Genomic DNA, 17399 nt, shown 5'->3' with positions numbered 1-17399 from the left:
CCAACCCAATCACTCTCTGTGCAGTCAAATAAAATAGAAAAATAACAAACAACTAAAGTGTGCGGTTACATAACCAGGTGTTTTACACACAGCCAGGGCTCAAACTGTGCAGTCAAGAACAGAATTATCTGGGCTCCAAACTAATCACCAAGCCTTTAACAGCTTTGAGCCAGCCTGAATGTTTGCCACACACACACACACACACACACACACTGGTGCATTAATCAAAGCTTCATCCAGTTGTTAGAATTAATACCCTGTTTTATTTGAGAACATTTTTGCCTGTTGATGTCGCCTCTAAAGGGGGTTTTTGTTTTGAGAGACATTCATAAAAGCATCATTATCAGGCACAAACAATGCAGCAGGTACCGGTGCAAGCTGCTCAACATTTTATTACATTTCATTAGTATGTCAGGTGAAGAACGGCTTGTGGGGAGCTGCAGAATTGAGTCACCAACCCTCTTCTTTCCCCTCTCATCTTCACTCCCGCTCCCCCTCTTTTTTTTTTTTTACCTCTCTCATCCCTGTTTGCCTTTTTCTCCACTCCCTTGTGAAATCATTCTCATTTGAATTCATATTCTGCAAGCACCGAGTCCCACACACACACACACACACACACACACTCTCACACTCGCACAGAGTAAACAGTGCCAGACACTCCGCAGAGCTCTGATTTCATTGCAGGGTTTATTCATACTGTTTTCATTTGCTGCGACGCTGATTAAGTAATGAGCTAGAAAATACTAAGCAATCACACGAGGAAATATTAGGACTCAAACAGCTCCCAGCTGTGTCCATCAGGTCTGAGACATTGCACACACACTCTACAGACACATGCTCAGACATCTTAAAAGACAATGACACCATGCCAAAGTGCATTAACAACTAGGTTCCTTGAGAAGCAGAGGAAAGAAGAAGAAGAAACTTCTTTTTACTGCCTTACCGGATGCAGGGGACTTGCTGCGTCGTGATTGGACGACGGTCCTGGGGGAGCTTCGGCTCAGAGAGCCAGACATCTTCCCATAGTTTACAGACTTCACCACACGACATTCTGCAAGCACAAAGACAGGACGAACAGAGAGGTGTTCAGGTACTATTTGGAAAGCACAAATTCTTTCACATTTGTTCATTCATTCACTTAAATAACCTCCAAATCTTATATTTTAAAAAAAAGCAACAGAACTGCTAAACATGAAGGAAGAGAAAACTGCTGTTGGCGCAAACAAAATGATGCAATGAAGGAGTGAATATTAAAGGGATAGATTGGATTATTTTCGGTGTATTATCTACAGTAGATGGGGGTCGGCACGAAGCAGCAGGAGTGCCAGTGTAGGAAACAAAGCTGTGTGCTGCTTTGGACAGGGTATGCAACAAAAGGTTTTTGAGCCACCTAAAAAATAGCATCAGTTTAAGGATACACTACATTATATTTTCACTGCTTTATCTTACCATCAGACAGCCTTTTCTGATGGGATATCGCTGTTATTTAAGCCTAATCCTGCTCTGTCCAAAGCCACCAGACTCCACTGGCAAAAACAATCATTTTACCTTGCAAAACATGTGAGTTGCTAATCTACCGCTGCTTTGATCGGTTAGTTTACTTGTGTTATTGTGTAACTTGCGTGTTTTTAATGGTTAGTTTGGATTCACCAAAGTCACACAATAACTCAAACAAACTAACCAATCGAAGCCGTGGTACACAAATAACATTACTATTACACAAAGAAAATTACTGATTTTGCCTTACTGGTTTGGACATAACAATATGTGGCCAGTATAATGGCGGTTTCCATCAGAAAAGTGCTGCCTGACTGCAACGTAAAGTGGTGACAATAATCTAAATATAGAGTACACCTGAACAGACAGTGATATTTTTAGGTGGGTTTTTAAGTGGCTAAAACTATTTTTTGGGGTTGAGCTCATTTTCATCATCACTGCAAATTTTTCTTTGGAGGATCAATTGATACATCTACGGATCAGCACTCACACCCAAGTCAGGAACGCAGCCTCTGATTGGTCGACAGACTCAACCCAAGGCAACGACAACTCCAGAAGACATTTATCATTATGAATTTATTTTCCCGCTGCAGACGCTGCAGTTCGAGGCTGGATTACAAAGCTTCTGAATGGGATACCAATACTTTAAAGGTACACTGCTAACATTAGTATTAGCTTAACTTTAGCCTTTCCTGCTCAGCTTACTTTGGGGCTAACCTCCTTCACTTTTTCGCCAGTTGGGAACTAACAGATCAGACTTTACTTGGTCTTAAGCATCTGCAGCATTTATTACCTGACACACTGTAACGTGTACTGTACATTTACTGCCACACTGACGAACACTCAGTTTAAGTTTCTGCTCTTCTATGAGCACCATCATGAGCACTATGAGTCCTATTCCTTAAAGGAACTACACTATACTTTTGACAGTATCCTTCGATAAAGTTCAATAAAGTGTAATTATTAAGGCAATGAGAAAAAATCCATTCCATTAGAGCCCTTGTGCTGACCACCTCATACAACTCCACTTCAAACTATCCCCTTAAAGGGTGACACTGATACAGACACAATTAATGAAAAACTTTAAAGCAACAACTGAGCATTTTGAAACACGTCATTTCTGTTAGACTGACATTCAAATTTCATCGATTTCTAACCAACTATTGTTAATATTTTGATTGATTTTGACCTTTAGTCGTGCAAGAAAACACCGAACCACTAATGTATCCACACAGCCGTAATTGGTTTTACCTTCAGGTCCCCTGCAAAAATGAGTTCTGACCTTCACTTGGCTCGCTTTCCAAACGCAATTATTGTGGTGTTTCAGGAGTGACAGACAGCCATGACTCATGGAGGTCTGATATTTTACAGACACACAGTCTCGCTAAATGAGCCATGTGAGGGTACTCACACACCCTCCCTGCCTCCTTCATCCCCAAAACTTTGCTCCTCTCCTGTTCATTAACCCAACCCCATTATAGCTCATTACCATTTTAGACCAGGGGGAAAGGGAAATTATACACAGTCTTCCATGCGTGCGTGTCTTCATCTGCACGTGTGTGCGTGTCTGTCTGCATATATGTGTGTGTGTGTGTGTGTGTGTGTGTGTGTTATTTGCTTGCGTGGCAGTCATTGTGGCCCAGTGATTAATGTACAATGCAGAGTGTTAACATGATGACAGTGTGCCAGCGCTGAGGCAGAGGCGATAATTATAGTGATGCTGAGAGGAGGCGAAGCTGTCTGCAGCTCTGACTCCGGCTGTCTCTCTGTTGCGTCTGTTTCGTTTGTCGCTCTGCTTTCCCATCTGTCTATTTCTGCATCGTGCCTCCCGCCCTTTGCCTCCTGCTCTCTGTCTCCTGGGGCACGAGGAGGTGTCAAATTGTGTTCTCTGTCTTCTGGGACAGAGCGAAAATTATTTTAAAAATACACTGCATCAGTCTCTACATATATCTGTCTTTTCTTTTGTGAAATGAACTCTTGAGCCTCTTTTACACTGGACGAAAAACCCACTAATTTCTAGTGTTGTCTTCAGTGGATAGGATTACAATCGCATTCAGTCCCGTGTCAAATGACTGCATTAGACACAGGTATTTATTGATTCCAACTCTGACATGACACCCGGTGGACACGCTATGTTTTCAGTGGAGGCAATGAAATCTTGTCACCTCCATCTGTAACCTCTGCAACTCTTTTGCTCCTTTTTCATAGGTGAGCTACTTGTCTGGCTTGGTTTGACTCGGTGCATCAGCCAAACATTTTACCTCCTATACATTCTGCACCATAAAAGTTATCTAAAAGGCATTTATTTTGAAGCAGCAAAATCAGGAAATGCTGGGTTTTCATCAGCAGTAACTTAACACGACTCTGCTGAAGTTGAATGAAGATGGCACTGATGATGCTACAATCACTGTTTCCGTAAATGGAGTCTGGTAAGTTTGGCGAGAGCAATAAAACAGCTGTCTCTGGTTAAACAAAACATATTTTACTCTTTAAAGAGAGGTTTCTCGGGGTAGGGATCCTTTCCATAATGTTGTCAGACACTTAAGATAATCTGAGCCTGTCAGTCACCCAAACAAGCACTTTGAACTTTGATGGGTTTATGGGATTATAGCTCAGTTTTGCTTCTGATGGCTGCAGCGGTCTCCCTCAATACCGGACCAATTTCAAAAATTGCTGTCTCGATTGTGACTTCGACACACAACATGGGAAAATAGGGTCCAGGTTGAAAAACTGCAAAACGACCATTTAAGCTTTTGGTGGACAATAGTGTGGAGGTTGGGGTCTGGCATGTAGAGGTTACGTCCTCAATGTAACAAAAACAAAACTAAGCGTTAATCAGAAAAAATAAAGGAAAGATATATGTGGAGAGTGACGTATTTTCAAAAAATTTCAGTGATCGTGGTCAAAATTAGTTTATTACAGCAGCATTTAGCTTATTCATAATGAAGGCTCCGTCTGATGTACAAGCTTTGCAATAATTTCACCAAAATTGTATGCGGTTTAATAAAGCCTATATTAAAGGCTTTCACACCCTTTGTAATGAAATATCTAGAGTAAGGTTATATCCGATGTCTCCAGCTATACTGCATTATCTCTCAACTGCAGATATCTTAGTTTCTTCATCAAGATTTAAGTTTAATCATCCACTCAGAGACATCTGAGCCCCGGGGAGCCTCAGAGGACGTTTAGATGATATCGCTCAGTCACCACATCTTGAAACCTCTGATCTACCTATTTCAAGAAGGTGTTTTCAGTTCAGTTTGTTTGTCTGTCAGAGGATTACAGGAAAACTACTGGCACAGCTATCATGAAACTTGTTGGAAGGGTGTAGCATGGGCCAAGGAAGAACCCATTACATTCTGGAGCGAATCCAAATCGCAGGAAGGATACACAAATTATTTTTCACTTTTGTTAAGACTGCGTAATAGGTCAGTTGAAATACTGCTGTCTAACGTGTCACACATGACTGAATGTGATACGCATGTGCAAAGTAAACATACAACAAAACATACCGGCCACCTCAAGCATCCCTAATGCAGCAGGAATGTAAAAAAAAACAAAAAAAAAAAACAATGTTGAATGTATCCTCCAAGTTAGGCAAATTTAAAGGTTATTATCAGCTACCGTAACATGTGCATTAACCCCATTAAATGCCTTCTTGCGTGTACGAGGTTGGTTTCTGGTCTTTCTCAAGACAAGCGGAGGCTATCAAAAAGAAACTATATAATGGAAGCAGCTAGCCGTTACATTTTGCAAATGAAAGGAGAGTAGTGGGGGGAAAAAAGAGAAAAGAGAGACAAAAGGGGGAAGGAGGTGGAGGTTGGCGACCCAGGTGGGATGGATATTATTTAATGGATGAGGGGATACAGGGGAAACAAATGAATTGAATAAACCTTTGAACAAAAGCCAGTGCACGCTCATTCATGTAGGAGACAGGAGGAGAGACGAGAGAGTGAGAATGCAGATGAGCGCTAAATGGCAGGAGTCTTCAGACGGAGAAGTGGGAGACAGACAGATGGGTGAAGTGAGGACAGGACGTATCCTCAGCAGACTGCGGAGGAGAGACAGGCAGAGGAGGAGGAGAAGAAGAAGAGGAGCTGTGGTACAATAGGTTAGACGATGGCTTGAGTGCACGTGGACCCGTTCTTCCAAGAGGAGAGAGGATGAGAGAGGAATGATGAGAGAATGAACCGTAATGAACTGGACAGCCTACACAGTCCTCTGCCACCTGAACCAGGGAGATAGAGCGAAGACAAGGGGTATTGTGCAACTGAAAAGACATGAAGAATGAGGAGAGAACTCAGAGAAAGACAGAAAACAAAAAGGAAAAATGATTTTTTTTTTAAGTTCACACGGAGAGTATGGAAGATTTAAAAAGCCCATATTAAAATAAATCAAACAGAGACATGAAGTGACAGAAAGATAAATGATTAAATGTTTTTCATTTACTAATAACACAGTAAATGCTTAATAAAAGGTTAATAAATACAGTGTGTGTCTTTAAATTTGATTTGTTTTTATTTAGGCCAATTAAACCTTCCACAGAGGAGAACCATACTTTGACTAATAAACAAAAAGCAGGATGCTGATTTGGCCTTTTATTAGCCTGAAATCACCAGATTTCTCTCAGTTCGTTTTTTTGATTTCCATGGAGCGTTATCAGCTGGGTGCTTCTGCTTGAGGCGGTGAAATCAGTTTGTTGTATTGCCCCCTTTTGTTGTTGCAGTCTTCTTGTACGTTTTACATATAACAGAGGTCTATTGTACATCTGATCTTTTGTAACCAAACCACTTCCACACGACGTAAGTCGCTTCCCTTTTTGGAATGAGCTCCTCCACCATAGAGCCCGTAGCAGTGTTACTTTCACTTTCAGCCATGCTTGCTGTTGCTGCGCACAACGTTGTGACCTCATTCTGTCGACATGTTGTAATATTTCCATTAGCACAACATGATTTTCTTTTATCTTAAAAAAAAATTAGAATGATATTATTGGGAATGATACAATATGGCATATGACACCCCCAGTGTGGCATAAGACTTTGTGACGCTCCTCTGAAAAGAATCATATAGAACCAGTATTAAATAAACAGTTGTTATTGGCCTGATCCAAAACTGCTGTAATTCTGTCTGAATGAAAACACAACAGCAAATGAAAACATGAGTCCCGGGTTATAGTTTATGATTTGGTAGAATACTGTACTAGCTATTTGTCTCACTAGTTCACCAGTATGTGACAAATTCAATGTATTTCTCTGTTTTTGCCCTGGTTAGACAACTTTTTAACAGTCATAACTGTTGTCCTCTGCACCAAACTGTATGGCAATTTGAAAGTAATTATTCCCCATTATTTAGAATATTATGTATCACAGCAATTCCAATTGAATGATGAATTGCTCAACCTTATAAAACAGCACACAAAAAACACAACATCAGGAGCAGGAAGGAAATGAAGAAGGTAAAGCATGAATAAAAGAGGGGCGCACTGAACAGATGAGTGTGAAATATCAGCATGAAAAACTAGACAAGACCAGTCGCCTCACCACTCTCATCCAGCATCAAGTCGTCTTGGTAGCGGAACTTCTCCGGTCCACACGCCACAAAAATGTCCTCATCGCCAAAGAAATCCTGCAGGCATGACACCTGGAGGCAAAGACACACAGAGGAGTACAGTGATTATTTTTTCTATATCATATATCATATCTATATTTTCTATAAACGTGCATCTGCGGTCATGTTGTTCACCTATTTAACAATATTTTACCAAAAAAGCTTTGTGTTCTCGTATCAAAATCAAATCATGTTTTCTTCCTGTAAAACAAAATATGACATATGCTTACATGCTTGAACCAACCAGTTGAAACCAATAATATCATGACATATCTCGCAGTATTTGTTTTTTCTCTCTATCTCCACCTACTTGAGGCGTCCAAAACATGTCCAAAGAAAGAAACAACACTTCAAAGATGACACAGTGTAGCTTATCAGCCACTATGTCACACTTGATACCATATAGATCTTTTTAAAAAAAGAATTTGACAGTTGTCAGGGCATAAATCCAATATATTAATATTTACAAAACAAGACTTGATAGTCTGGCAATAGCATAGCCATCAGTGTTAAAAAAAAAAAAAAAAAAAAAAAAGAGTTTGAACCAAACAAATCAAATCGCATGGTGACTTTAAAATAAAAAGAAAAACAGAACTGTGGATTTGGAGAATCACGACACCCCTACTGTGCACACATATACACTGCATACTGACACCCACATACTCACACACTGCTCTGCACATGCTCACAAATGTTCCCTTCCTGTGCTTTGGCAAAAAAAGCAGATGCACTGAGCCCCAGGAGACGGGTAAGGAAGGCCAGGGGAGTCCGTTTGTGCGTGCTTGTTTTTGCTCACATGCATGCTCATAGGTATCTGTGAGTATCTGTGCGCATGCCTGACATGTCCCAGAGCTGCAGCGCTGTGTTGTTTCTGCAGTTAATCAGTCCATCAGCGACTATAAAGAGACCTTGCTGACTCACGATTTGCTGATGCTCTGCATCACGTGCACCGGACATCCAGAACAGCAGGCGGGGGGTCTGTTCCCCGAAGACAAGCATCTTATGAATGGTAATGAGTAACTACCTAACTTACTGAAGTAAGAAACTAAGACAACAAAGGAAGTGCATATATGAGACTGCAGAGAGATAGAACAGTGTAGCAACAGAGGGGCTGAAACTGAAGATGAAAACAGAGATTACTGTTGGAAAAAGTACCGAGCTGGGTTTATATCCCCGACTGCATATAAAGCCACATTTCCACCCAGAGTATCCAAAACTTTTAGTCCCAGGAGCCTTTTCAAGGAACTAAAAGTTTGCTTCAGCCTGTTCTTGGCTAAAGACCCGTAAAGATTAGGCAAATTAGTCAGCTGATGTATGAAAAAGCCATTTTTGAATGCGACTATACAACATCTGCATCATCTGTCCATCTGTCGTACGCTTTCCTCTAACTCCATGCTGATGTCTCAAATAAACAACTGTGTCTGCAGATATTTAAAAATGCTCTCTGAATTGAAATGCTGCGAGGACTCGACAAATCAGAAATGTTCAGCCCTGCAAATTTCAGTACTTTTGGCAGGAAGTAGAGGGTGAAAAATAATGTTCCTGCAACTTTAGACTGTGGTCCCTGTGGTGGAAGTTCCTCCTGCATGCCTCCATGACATGTAATGTTAGAAAGCCAATCACCAGCATTATTAGATCCTGGTAACTGCTAATTAATAGCCAACTGATGCTAATGAGATTTACTCCTAAGGCCTCGAATGACAGGGCATTTTTCAATACTTGATAGTATTGAAGCAATTTCTAGACTCTTCTAGACACGTCCTGGTCGCCTGGTCGGGATCATTCTTCATCATTACGCTAAAACGTGTTTTTGAAAATATTTCAAGCAAGAAATAAGTGAAGCAGTAACAGAGTGTAATCCATATTTGGCCAATCCTGTCTAGTTTGACAGTTTGATCTGAGTGTCTGCATCTTCTGTGTTGCACTGGACAGACTCACTGAGAAGAGAGTTGTCAATCAGACAGTAGCCCCGCCCTAAAGCATACCCCGCTTTATTGTCTATCTTACTAAAAATGGGACCATAATTTACAAAATGATGCTGCATAGAAGAAGACTTGAGACCATAAACTCATTAGGAAACTGTGAGAAGTAGGGTATTTTCTGTCAACTCCACACAATCGCACTTCTTTTTGCAACCAGCAGTGTCGCCCCCTGCTGGCCATTAGACTGAGTCAGGTTTAAGTCACTTCTGCATTGGCTTTGCTTTTCAGACCTGGAAACTCCGTCCACTTCTTCTTCTACTGTCTATGATTTATATCTGACTTGCAGAGGAAGAAAAAATGCCGTCTTGATGAGTCATTGTCATTCTCAGACAGACTCCATACTGTGAAGATAATACCAACCTACAGTGACATGGTGACAGGGACAAATTTTAAATAATCCTGTCACTAAATGCAACACTGCAGGAGCTGTGAAGTTAAGAGGGTCTGCAGAATCTTAATTATTTTGTCTGGAGGTGCCTAATTAACACATTCACATGTGCATTCTGTCTGCACGAGACAGATGTTATTTGTTTTTTTTTTTCCTTTTAAATCTGCAGCTTCACCCTCACTCTGCCAGGAAGAGATCTCAGCAACAGGGTGTTTATTATGACAAATAGGCCAAGAAACACGCTGCTGTTCATTATTTTCTATTTGATTTAGTCGACAGCTAATTCCATATCTGATCTAAACTCTGCATGACTTACTCAAACAACTTTAATTACACCCTACAGGCCAACCATCACACTGAAATCCCAAGCAATCAATATTCCAAATTATATTTCAAGGGTACAGTCAGAAAGGGATTTACGGGAAGACAATAGTTCATTCATCTGCTATGACGAATCTCCCACCAAAAACCTATTAAGAGCTATTACAATTTGGGCTGCATGCGTGTCGAGCACCGCCTGGAGTTAGCACATAAACACAAAGCTACCGTTATTGCATTTTCATGGCAATTAACATCCAAGAATCCATTTAGATTCCTATTAGCCACCGATCAACACCCCAAAAGAAAGTCACAGCTGATATAACAGCACTATCAACGAAATACCCAATAAACAGCTAAGAGGCCATCCTGTATGTGTGTGTTTGAGTGTGAGTGTGTGTCCGCCAGCTTTACCCCCCACAGACTCTAAATGAGCCAACGGGGAGAAAAAAAAAACAGGTTTCATCTCAGAAACGGACTCTCTGTGGAGTATGGATCGTTTTCATTTAACTTTTCAAATCAAGGCTCAGCGGCTGTGTGTGTGTGTGTGTGTGTGTGTGTGTGTGTGTGTGTGTGTGTGTGTGCATTTGGCCACACATCACATGAAAACACACGTTTCTGCACAGGCATGGAAACGTGTGTGTGTTTGTGTGCGTGTGTGAAAGAGGGAGCGATATTCTTGTTTCATAACAGAGTGCATATTGCTTTGTTCCCTGATATCCCCTGATGGTGTGATGGTGATTATTTCAGGGGCGAGCGGCTACACTTCCTAACAAGATGGCTGTGATATGACGCTGCTGCTGTTAACATTTCCCCAGTGTGTCAGCGCTGAGAAGCAGCCACGGCCGCTTCTACCTGTAACTGTACTGTTATTTCACAGTATTTTCATCTTTATATCAAGTTTACAGTGCTTAGTTTTGTAGATCCTTAGTAGCTTTTGTGTCCACTGAGCACAATCATCTTACTTTTTAAGTGGACAAAAAACCACCAACACCCACCGACATCTGGCTTTTGTCTTCAATGAACTGGTGTTCAGTTTCGGATCAAATCAAATCAATAGCAGAGGTTCAATTAACACTTCTCTGATGCAGTTTGACATAATAATACTGTTATTTAAATTCAGCGATCAACTGTTAATTCTATGAGATGTCATAAAATAGTGAAAATGCCCCCACAAAAGTCTTAGCTGATGTGCATAAGTTGTTGATGTTGTCCAAACAACAATCCAGCTGTCCAGTTGTGTTAAATTACAATGACAAAACAGAGAAAAAAAGAAATTTGAGATGCCGGAATTGTTTTCTCATATTTTTTCTAAACAATCTACTCTGTGTTTCAGCTCTAACGGAATGACAATGATTTTTTAAGACAAATTTTATTTCATTTTTACATTTCAGGATAAAAAGACTCGGTTTTAAGCTTGCGTTTGTTTGTATTTTTGAAGGCTCTGTTCCTGTCAGAGAGGATTTTTGTTTTGCAGGATGGGAGTAGCTGGATGTGTGTTGTGCTGCTCTGAGTCAGTCTGACCGCGTCCTCAGGCACAGGACTGCTGCTGTGACCGGAGGTTGCAGGAACGAGGCCCTTTGAAGCCGCTCATCACGAGATAGAAACTGCAGCGCGCCAGAGACGCCGGGTGAACGGGGAGGAAAGAACACACGCAGAAATATAATGACAGTGATGAAGACATGGAGGGAGGAATCAGGAGGAAACAGGGCCAGTCTTCATGTAGGGCAGCCTCTGAGGGCACCTTTAAGCTGAGGGTAAACCAATGTAGAGCAACACACAAACACTCACTGTATACTGAGAGAGGGGTGTGAAAAAGTATGGTTGCCATGGTGATAATGCCCTCTAGGCGTTGGTGCATGGCTGGTGCGTGCCACTGACTGTGCGATGTGCGATAGAGAGCACCATCATTCATATTTTATCTACTATGGGCACGATACTCTGCAGAACTGTGTCATTCACACAAATTTCACACACAAGCACATGCAAGCGGCACATGGCGTGGTTAACACCGAACACTCCTGTTTAAAAAAAAAAGACGATGTGGAGAAGAAGAGCTCTCCTGAAACGCCCCGAGTGATGGAGAGGAGAGGGGGCTGGTAAAGGTGAGAACAGATGAAAAAATAAAACGAAAACAACAGTCAGAAGATCGTCAAATCCCCTGAGTTAGAGAGGAAGCAGACAGACAGACAGAGGGAAACGAGCGATAGAGGAGGAGATCTATTCCTGACTGCTGCTCTGAGCCCTTCTCTCTGAGCCCAATGACAAAACAAGCTGCTTTGATGTCTCTGGTGCTCGGTTCTTCACAGAGAACCAGGCAGCGCTGTTACACAACATCCAGCGCTGCTAAAACAAGGACAGGAAGAAACAAACAGAGGGAAAGAGCAAGGGACTAAAATAAGATGATGAGAAAAGAGCAGGAGGAGTGTGGAAATTGGCAATTTCATAACCCTGCCATCACCTCTCACACAGCTTTATTAAAGTCAGAAATGAGGCTCAGAGACTGGGTCATGACAATCAAAGCGCTCGCCCACTTCAAAGTGCATCTTTTTTACAGAGTTATGATTTATGCAAGTATTATTTTGGTTTAGAAATTGTTTTTTTAAGTCTGAGACTGTGGCACCCCCTCAGACAAAGCTTAAAAATAGACCCCCCACCTTAATTTACTTGCTTAGTTTCATTCAATTCTTAGATGCCTGTGACTTGATGTTATTTGGTTCTATAGAAACTAAAGATGAAAGATGGGAGCAATCTGATCCAATAATGGTATCTGGGCTCCATATTAGAGCTGATGTTATCATAATACTTTGGTTTGCTTTTCTAACACTAGACCATGTGAAGAGGTTGAATCATGCACCACTAGAGACTGTATACAAAGAGTCATATTTGTAAAAACAATGCACACGACATGTCAGTCAGTCTCTGAGTTTTATTTCAGTAGCATCATTACTGTACTGCATATAAAAATAGCAAATTACATATTTTTCAAGTGAACTTTAGCTGTTTCTGCTCATCAAGCTAGTGCCATAAGAAAATTATAAGTAAAATAAAACGGAGACAAAACAAATACAGCCCATCTAAACTGCACAAAGCACAAAGAGCCTTTAAATGAACATTATTCACATATGACATTGAACTCTGAAACTGTGTTTTTGAGTTTGAGTTTTGACTGTTTGAGGGAGCTGTAGGTGGTTGCTGTAGTGGTGTTAAAGCCACAGTAACAGATTGGGTTAACAATGTGAAGTCAGCAGCTATTGATTTGTTTCCACAGGAAAGTATGAGCACACACATCATTTTATGTTAAGCACGTGACACAAAATGGATTCAGTTGTTAAAATAATATTACCATGATCATGATGCTAATTCCTATTAGCGTGTCATTGGGAATTTCCATTATGTGGTAGCATTGAGCTAACGGACTGAACTATCTGAACTATCCCTTTATACAAATCGCACATACCTAAACTTTTCTACATGATCTCTTTCTGATAACTAATGCAACAACTAATGAAACATTTTTTTTTTTTACTTCAATTCACTGAGCCTCCCCTGAAACTGTCGCCTGGAGACGCTCCCCCTCCACAAAACAAAATCAAGACTGCAGGAGCAAGATTGAGATGAATATGATTAAAATAAAATGTGAGAAAATGCTGAGAAATGTTGATCACTGTTCCCCGAAGCCCAAGCTGACGTCCTCAAATGTTTATTTTTGTCCACAACCCAAAGATAATCAGTTTACTGTCACAGAGGACAAAAGAAACCAGAAAATATTCACATTTGAGAGGCTAAAATCAGACCGTTTACTTCTTTAAAAATTACTGAAAGCAATTAATTGATTATTAAAATAGTTGCCGCCACTTTAATAGTCAGTTACTAATCCATTAACTGATTAATAATTGTAGCTTTATTATAGTGAGCAGGAGATATTACATTTGTTTGATATTTCAGTATCCAGATGTTCCAGTAAAACAAGAGCTGCATAGAGATGCTTAAAATGGCTCCATGACTACAGAGGTGTGAACCTGCATAAATATGACCATCATCTCCTCCTGAAAATGTCTCACTCAACAACTGATAGCTCACTGTGATGATTTCTCAGTGCATCCATTCATGCTCTCACTGCGCCACCTAGTGGACACTCATCAAACACCTACTAGAGTGTCTGTTTCTCTGTTTTCCTTTGTTTGTTCTTATTCTTGTCTTTTGTTCCTTTGAGATTAAATGTCACAGTTCTGTTTAAAGTGGATCCAAAAAGCAAAGGATTATTCCAAAGAAAACTGGGAACAAAGCAGGAACACAGGGAGGGAAACTAGGGAGTAGATGCAGACAAGCTGACACCTGAGAGGACGGGCAGGTCAAAATAATCAAAAGGATGAGAAAACAGACAAAGACAGGAAGTAAAGACAGAAACCTGAGGGAAGGCTAGAACTGACATGACACAAAAACTTAAACTTAAATCCAAATCACATCAGATGGTTTTGGTCAAATCAGGTCCTGCAAGTTTGCACAACGTTTTGACAGAGGTGGATCACAGACTGAGACAGATATTTACTGTCACCACATGGGGGCGCTGTTAAATAACCACATGACGTGGAGAGAGTCTACACAACAACAGTTCAACTACAGTCCCACCATGACAGCAGGGTAACAGACAAACCAGATGTAAGTTAGTCTGATGTTAGATGGAGCCAGTGTTGAAATGATGCAAACACACCAAACACCTGGACTTTAAGTCGATCAGATGAAACAGAAGAAGAAAAATGTATTTTATGCCAGTACCTTCATGCTATTCATATTAGTGAATGTTATGATTAAAGAATCAGACTAAATTTGTATCACATAGCACACCAATTAACATTGTTAAGCCTACTACAATGGACAAATAAGACAGACCTCTTTTTATTGACTTTTAGTTCTTCTATTTCATCGACATTCAGCAAGTTCTGACCCACCTGCTGGTATCTGTTCACCAGTCACGATGGAAAATTATTGTCCTTCATCATTCTTGTCTTGTTTTTTAATCCCAAAATGTAAAATACACACAGAAAGATTACAAAATCTGCAGCTGATTATGTTTAATTTGATTCCTGTGCCAAAATAAAATGTGTAATTTGTCACAATCTTTGTTTTATTTATTTATTTATTTTTGTTCAATCTTGAAACTTTCATCTGTCAAATTGTGATTTTGTCACTGTAGTGTTTTCCAAAGTTTTTATTTCTAGTGACTTACTTTTTACAAATGCCAAAACATCACAGCCTGAGAAGAGTTGGGAAGAGCTAATTTGTGCAGAAATTAACATTCTTGACAATTTTCAAATATTTCTGCATCACCTTATATGATCTTGATTTATGGTATTGAAAACATATACACATGTTAAGTACTTTATGAATGAGAAATAAATGTATTTAAGCTGCGTTAACGGTCATCTTAATGTTTTTATTTCCTCTCATCAAGAAAACAATACAGGACATTTTAAATTTGGCACCTTTGTCTCAATAGCCCTGGCAGAGACAGTTTATGAAGACAGGCAGCGTTAAAGGGATAACTTCGGACTCATATGAAAAAAAGGCTGAATAAACAACATAAAAGCTCAAATATCAACATGCGAGACACACCAGGATTTAAAACCACATGTGGTTTCATTTGAGTAAACCGACCACAGCAGCAGCAGCAGCAGAGAGATTAAAACACTTTAAATCTCCAGTCGGTGTGTGTCATGAGGGATGACTGAGACGATGCCGTGCAGAGACTTAGTTTGGGCGCTCGGGGACACGAGCGGAAATGTGCGGGAAGAGACCAACAGCTGTGACAGTAAAGAATAAAAAAAGAAATCTACAGGGACGCCATGAACACACACTGTATGGTGAACCACCTCCTGAGCACCCCGGCAGTGCAAAATCTGAGCTTTTAAAGATCAAACGGTCTGTCTGGTTCCATGAATCAGCTGCTGGGAACAAATGATCAGCGGCGACACCGCTCACTCTGCTCATTTAGATCGGCTATTTCTGTCTGCCTGTCACATTTCAGGCCTACTTGAGGACTCATCTGTCAGCTCCTCGGCTTTTTAGTGGGAGTTTCTGACAGCCACTGAGAGGTGGCTGACGTGTAGACGGGTGAGGGAACATGCAAGTGTGTTCAGTGTCTCTGGAAAATAAGCAGTAGAATGCAGGCTTGGGAAGTAATGGATTACATGTGACAAGATTACCTAATTAGGATACAAAAAGGGAAACTACATTCAGTACAAAGAAAAAAGACATAACCAGATGACAAATACATCAAGTAAAAATGGGGATAAAGAACGATATACTACCATGGACATAATAAAATTATTTCAAAATGATTTAGTGATTTAAATATGATTTTACTACTCTTCCAGAATCTACAATCATAACTGTGTCAATAGCAACAGACCTTATAATGCTGTAACTGGCCAATCACAATTGAGTATTTAAAAAAGCCATGTAATAAGAAGACTTCATCTTTAAACCTTGAAATTTAAAAGACATTAGTCCTTAAGATAAAATCCTCTCAAATTGTGGGTCCAATGTGCATCTGTTGTGGGGGTCCTTAGCATGAAAAAGTTTGGCAAATCCAGGTTTAAGTCAATTAATCACATAAAAATTTAAAATATTTCCTGATTCTAGCTTCTCCAATGTGATTATTTGCTGTTTTTCTCTGCTTTATGTGTGAGTTTTGGACTGTTGTTTGGACAAAACAAGATATTTGAAGACATTACTGACTTTACGGACATAGTAATCGATAAGAAAAGAATAATTAGTTGCAGCCCTACTTACAATACACTGTAAAAAGAGTTTAATTCAACTATTGTTTGTCTTTCTCTGATAAGAAACAGAAGCACTTCTTTGAGACTGAAAGCAACAGACGGCTATATCTCCAGAAAAAAACAAAAAAAAAAAAACAGAAAAAGAGATTGGAGACTGAACCACTAATCTCCTGCGCCACAACAGACTCACAGTGGCTACACAGAGGACATGGTGAGGTCAACAGAAAGACCACAGTTTGGAGGGACACGAGCTGTCGCTGCACTCTGCCAGGGGAGATTAGCCCGGTGGAGCTGTCCACGGTGCTGAATCTACTGCAGCTGGCCGACAGAACAGGGCACGTCGTGCCGCTCTGAAACAGTCACCACAGAGAGACTGAAGAGACTGACAGACGGGTGGACGGATAGACGGACAGACAGATGGATGCTGGAGGACAGGCGGACTGACAGAGGAACAGATGGATGTATTGATACGAGATAAATTGAGACAGAAACAGAAAAGGGCAAAGCGTTTGTTGCAAACACGCAGGGCCTCTGAGGAGGAGGACTGAGAAGGAGCAGAGAGATGAAAACTGACGGACGAAGCTCGAATATTTACAGAGCAGCAGTGTGTCGGGGTTGTAACACACATCATGAGCGTGTCAGACTCACATGCAATTTGTGGCCTCTGGGGGGGACCAGGATCAATATAACTGCATACTGTATGTCTGACATTCATTTGCAAAGAACAGGACAATTTATGTTTCTTTACTGTCCTTAAATGTCAGTATTTCCACAGGAATTAGCAAGTGATTGGAAGTGAACAGAGGCTGTATTAGAGAAGCT

The 17399-nt window shown here is 40.6% G+C and overlaps 1 protein-coding gene across 2 annotated transcripts in view; it reads right to left on the bottom strand.

Annotated features, from left to right (window-relative positions):
- The window catches only part of dclk1a (doublecortin-like kinase 1a), an 85080-nt gene that overhangs the window by 47547 nt on the left and 20134 nt on the right, over positions 1-17399 (bottom strand). For both annotated transcript variants that reach the window (XM_084729809.1, XM_084729808.1), the window contains exons 4-5: positions 7038-7137; positions 944-1051 (exon numbers count right to left, since the gene is read on the bottom strand). In XM_084729809.1, coding sequence (XP_084585935.1) covers positions 944-1051; positions 7038-7137 — 208 coding nt within the window. The remainder of the gene's footprint in view (positions 1-943; positions 1052-7037; positions 7138-17399) is intronic.

Source organism: Lutjanus erythropterus, chromosome 11, assembly GCF_056507025.1.
Source record: "Lutjanus erythropterus isolate fLutEry1 chromosome 11, fLutEry1.hap2, whole genome shotgun sequence".
Taxonomy (NCBI): domain Eukaryota; kingdom Metazoa; phylum Chordata; class Actinopteri; order Lutjaniformes; family Lutjanidae; genus Lutjanus; species Lutjanus erythropterus.
Note: the sequence above shows the minus strand (reverse complement) of the source record. Positions and strands in the feature narration are given on the sequence as shown.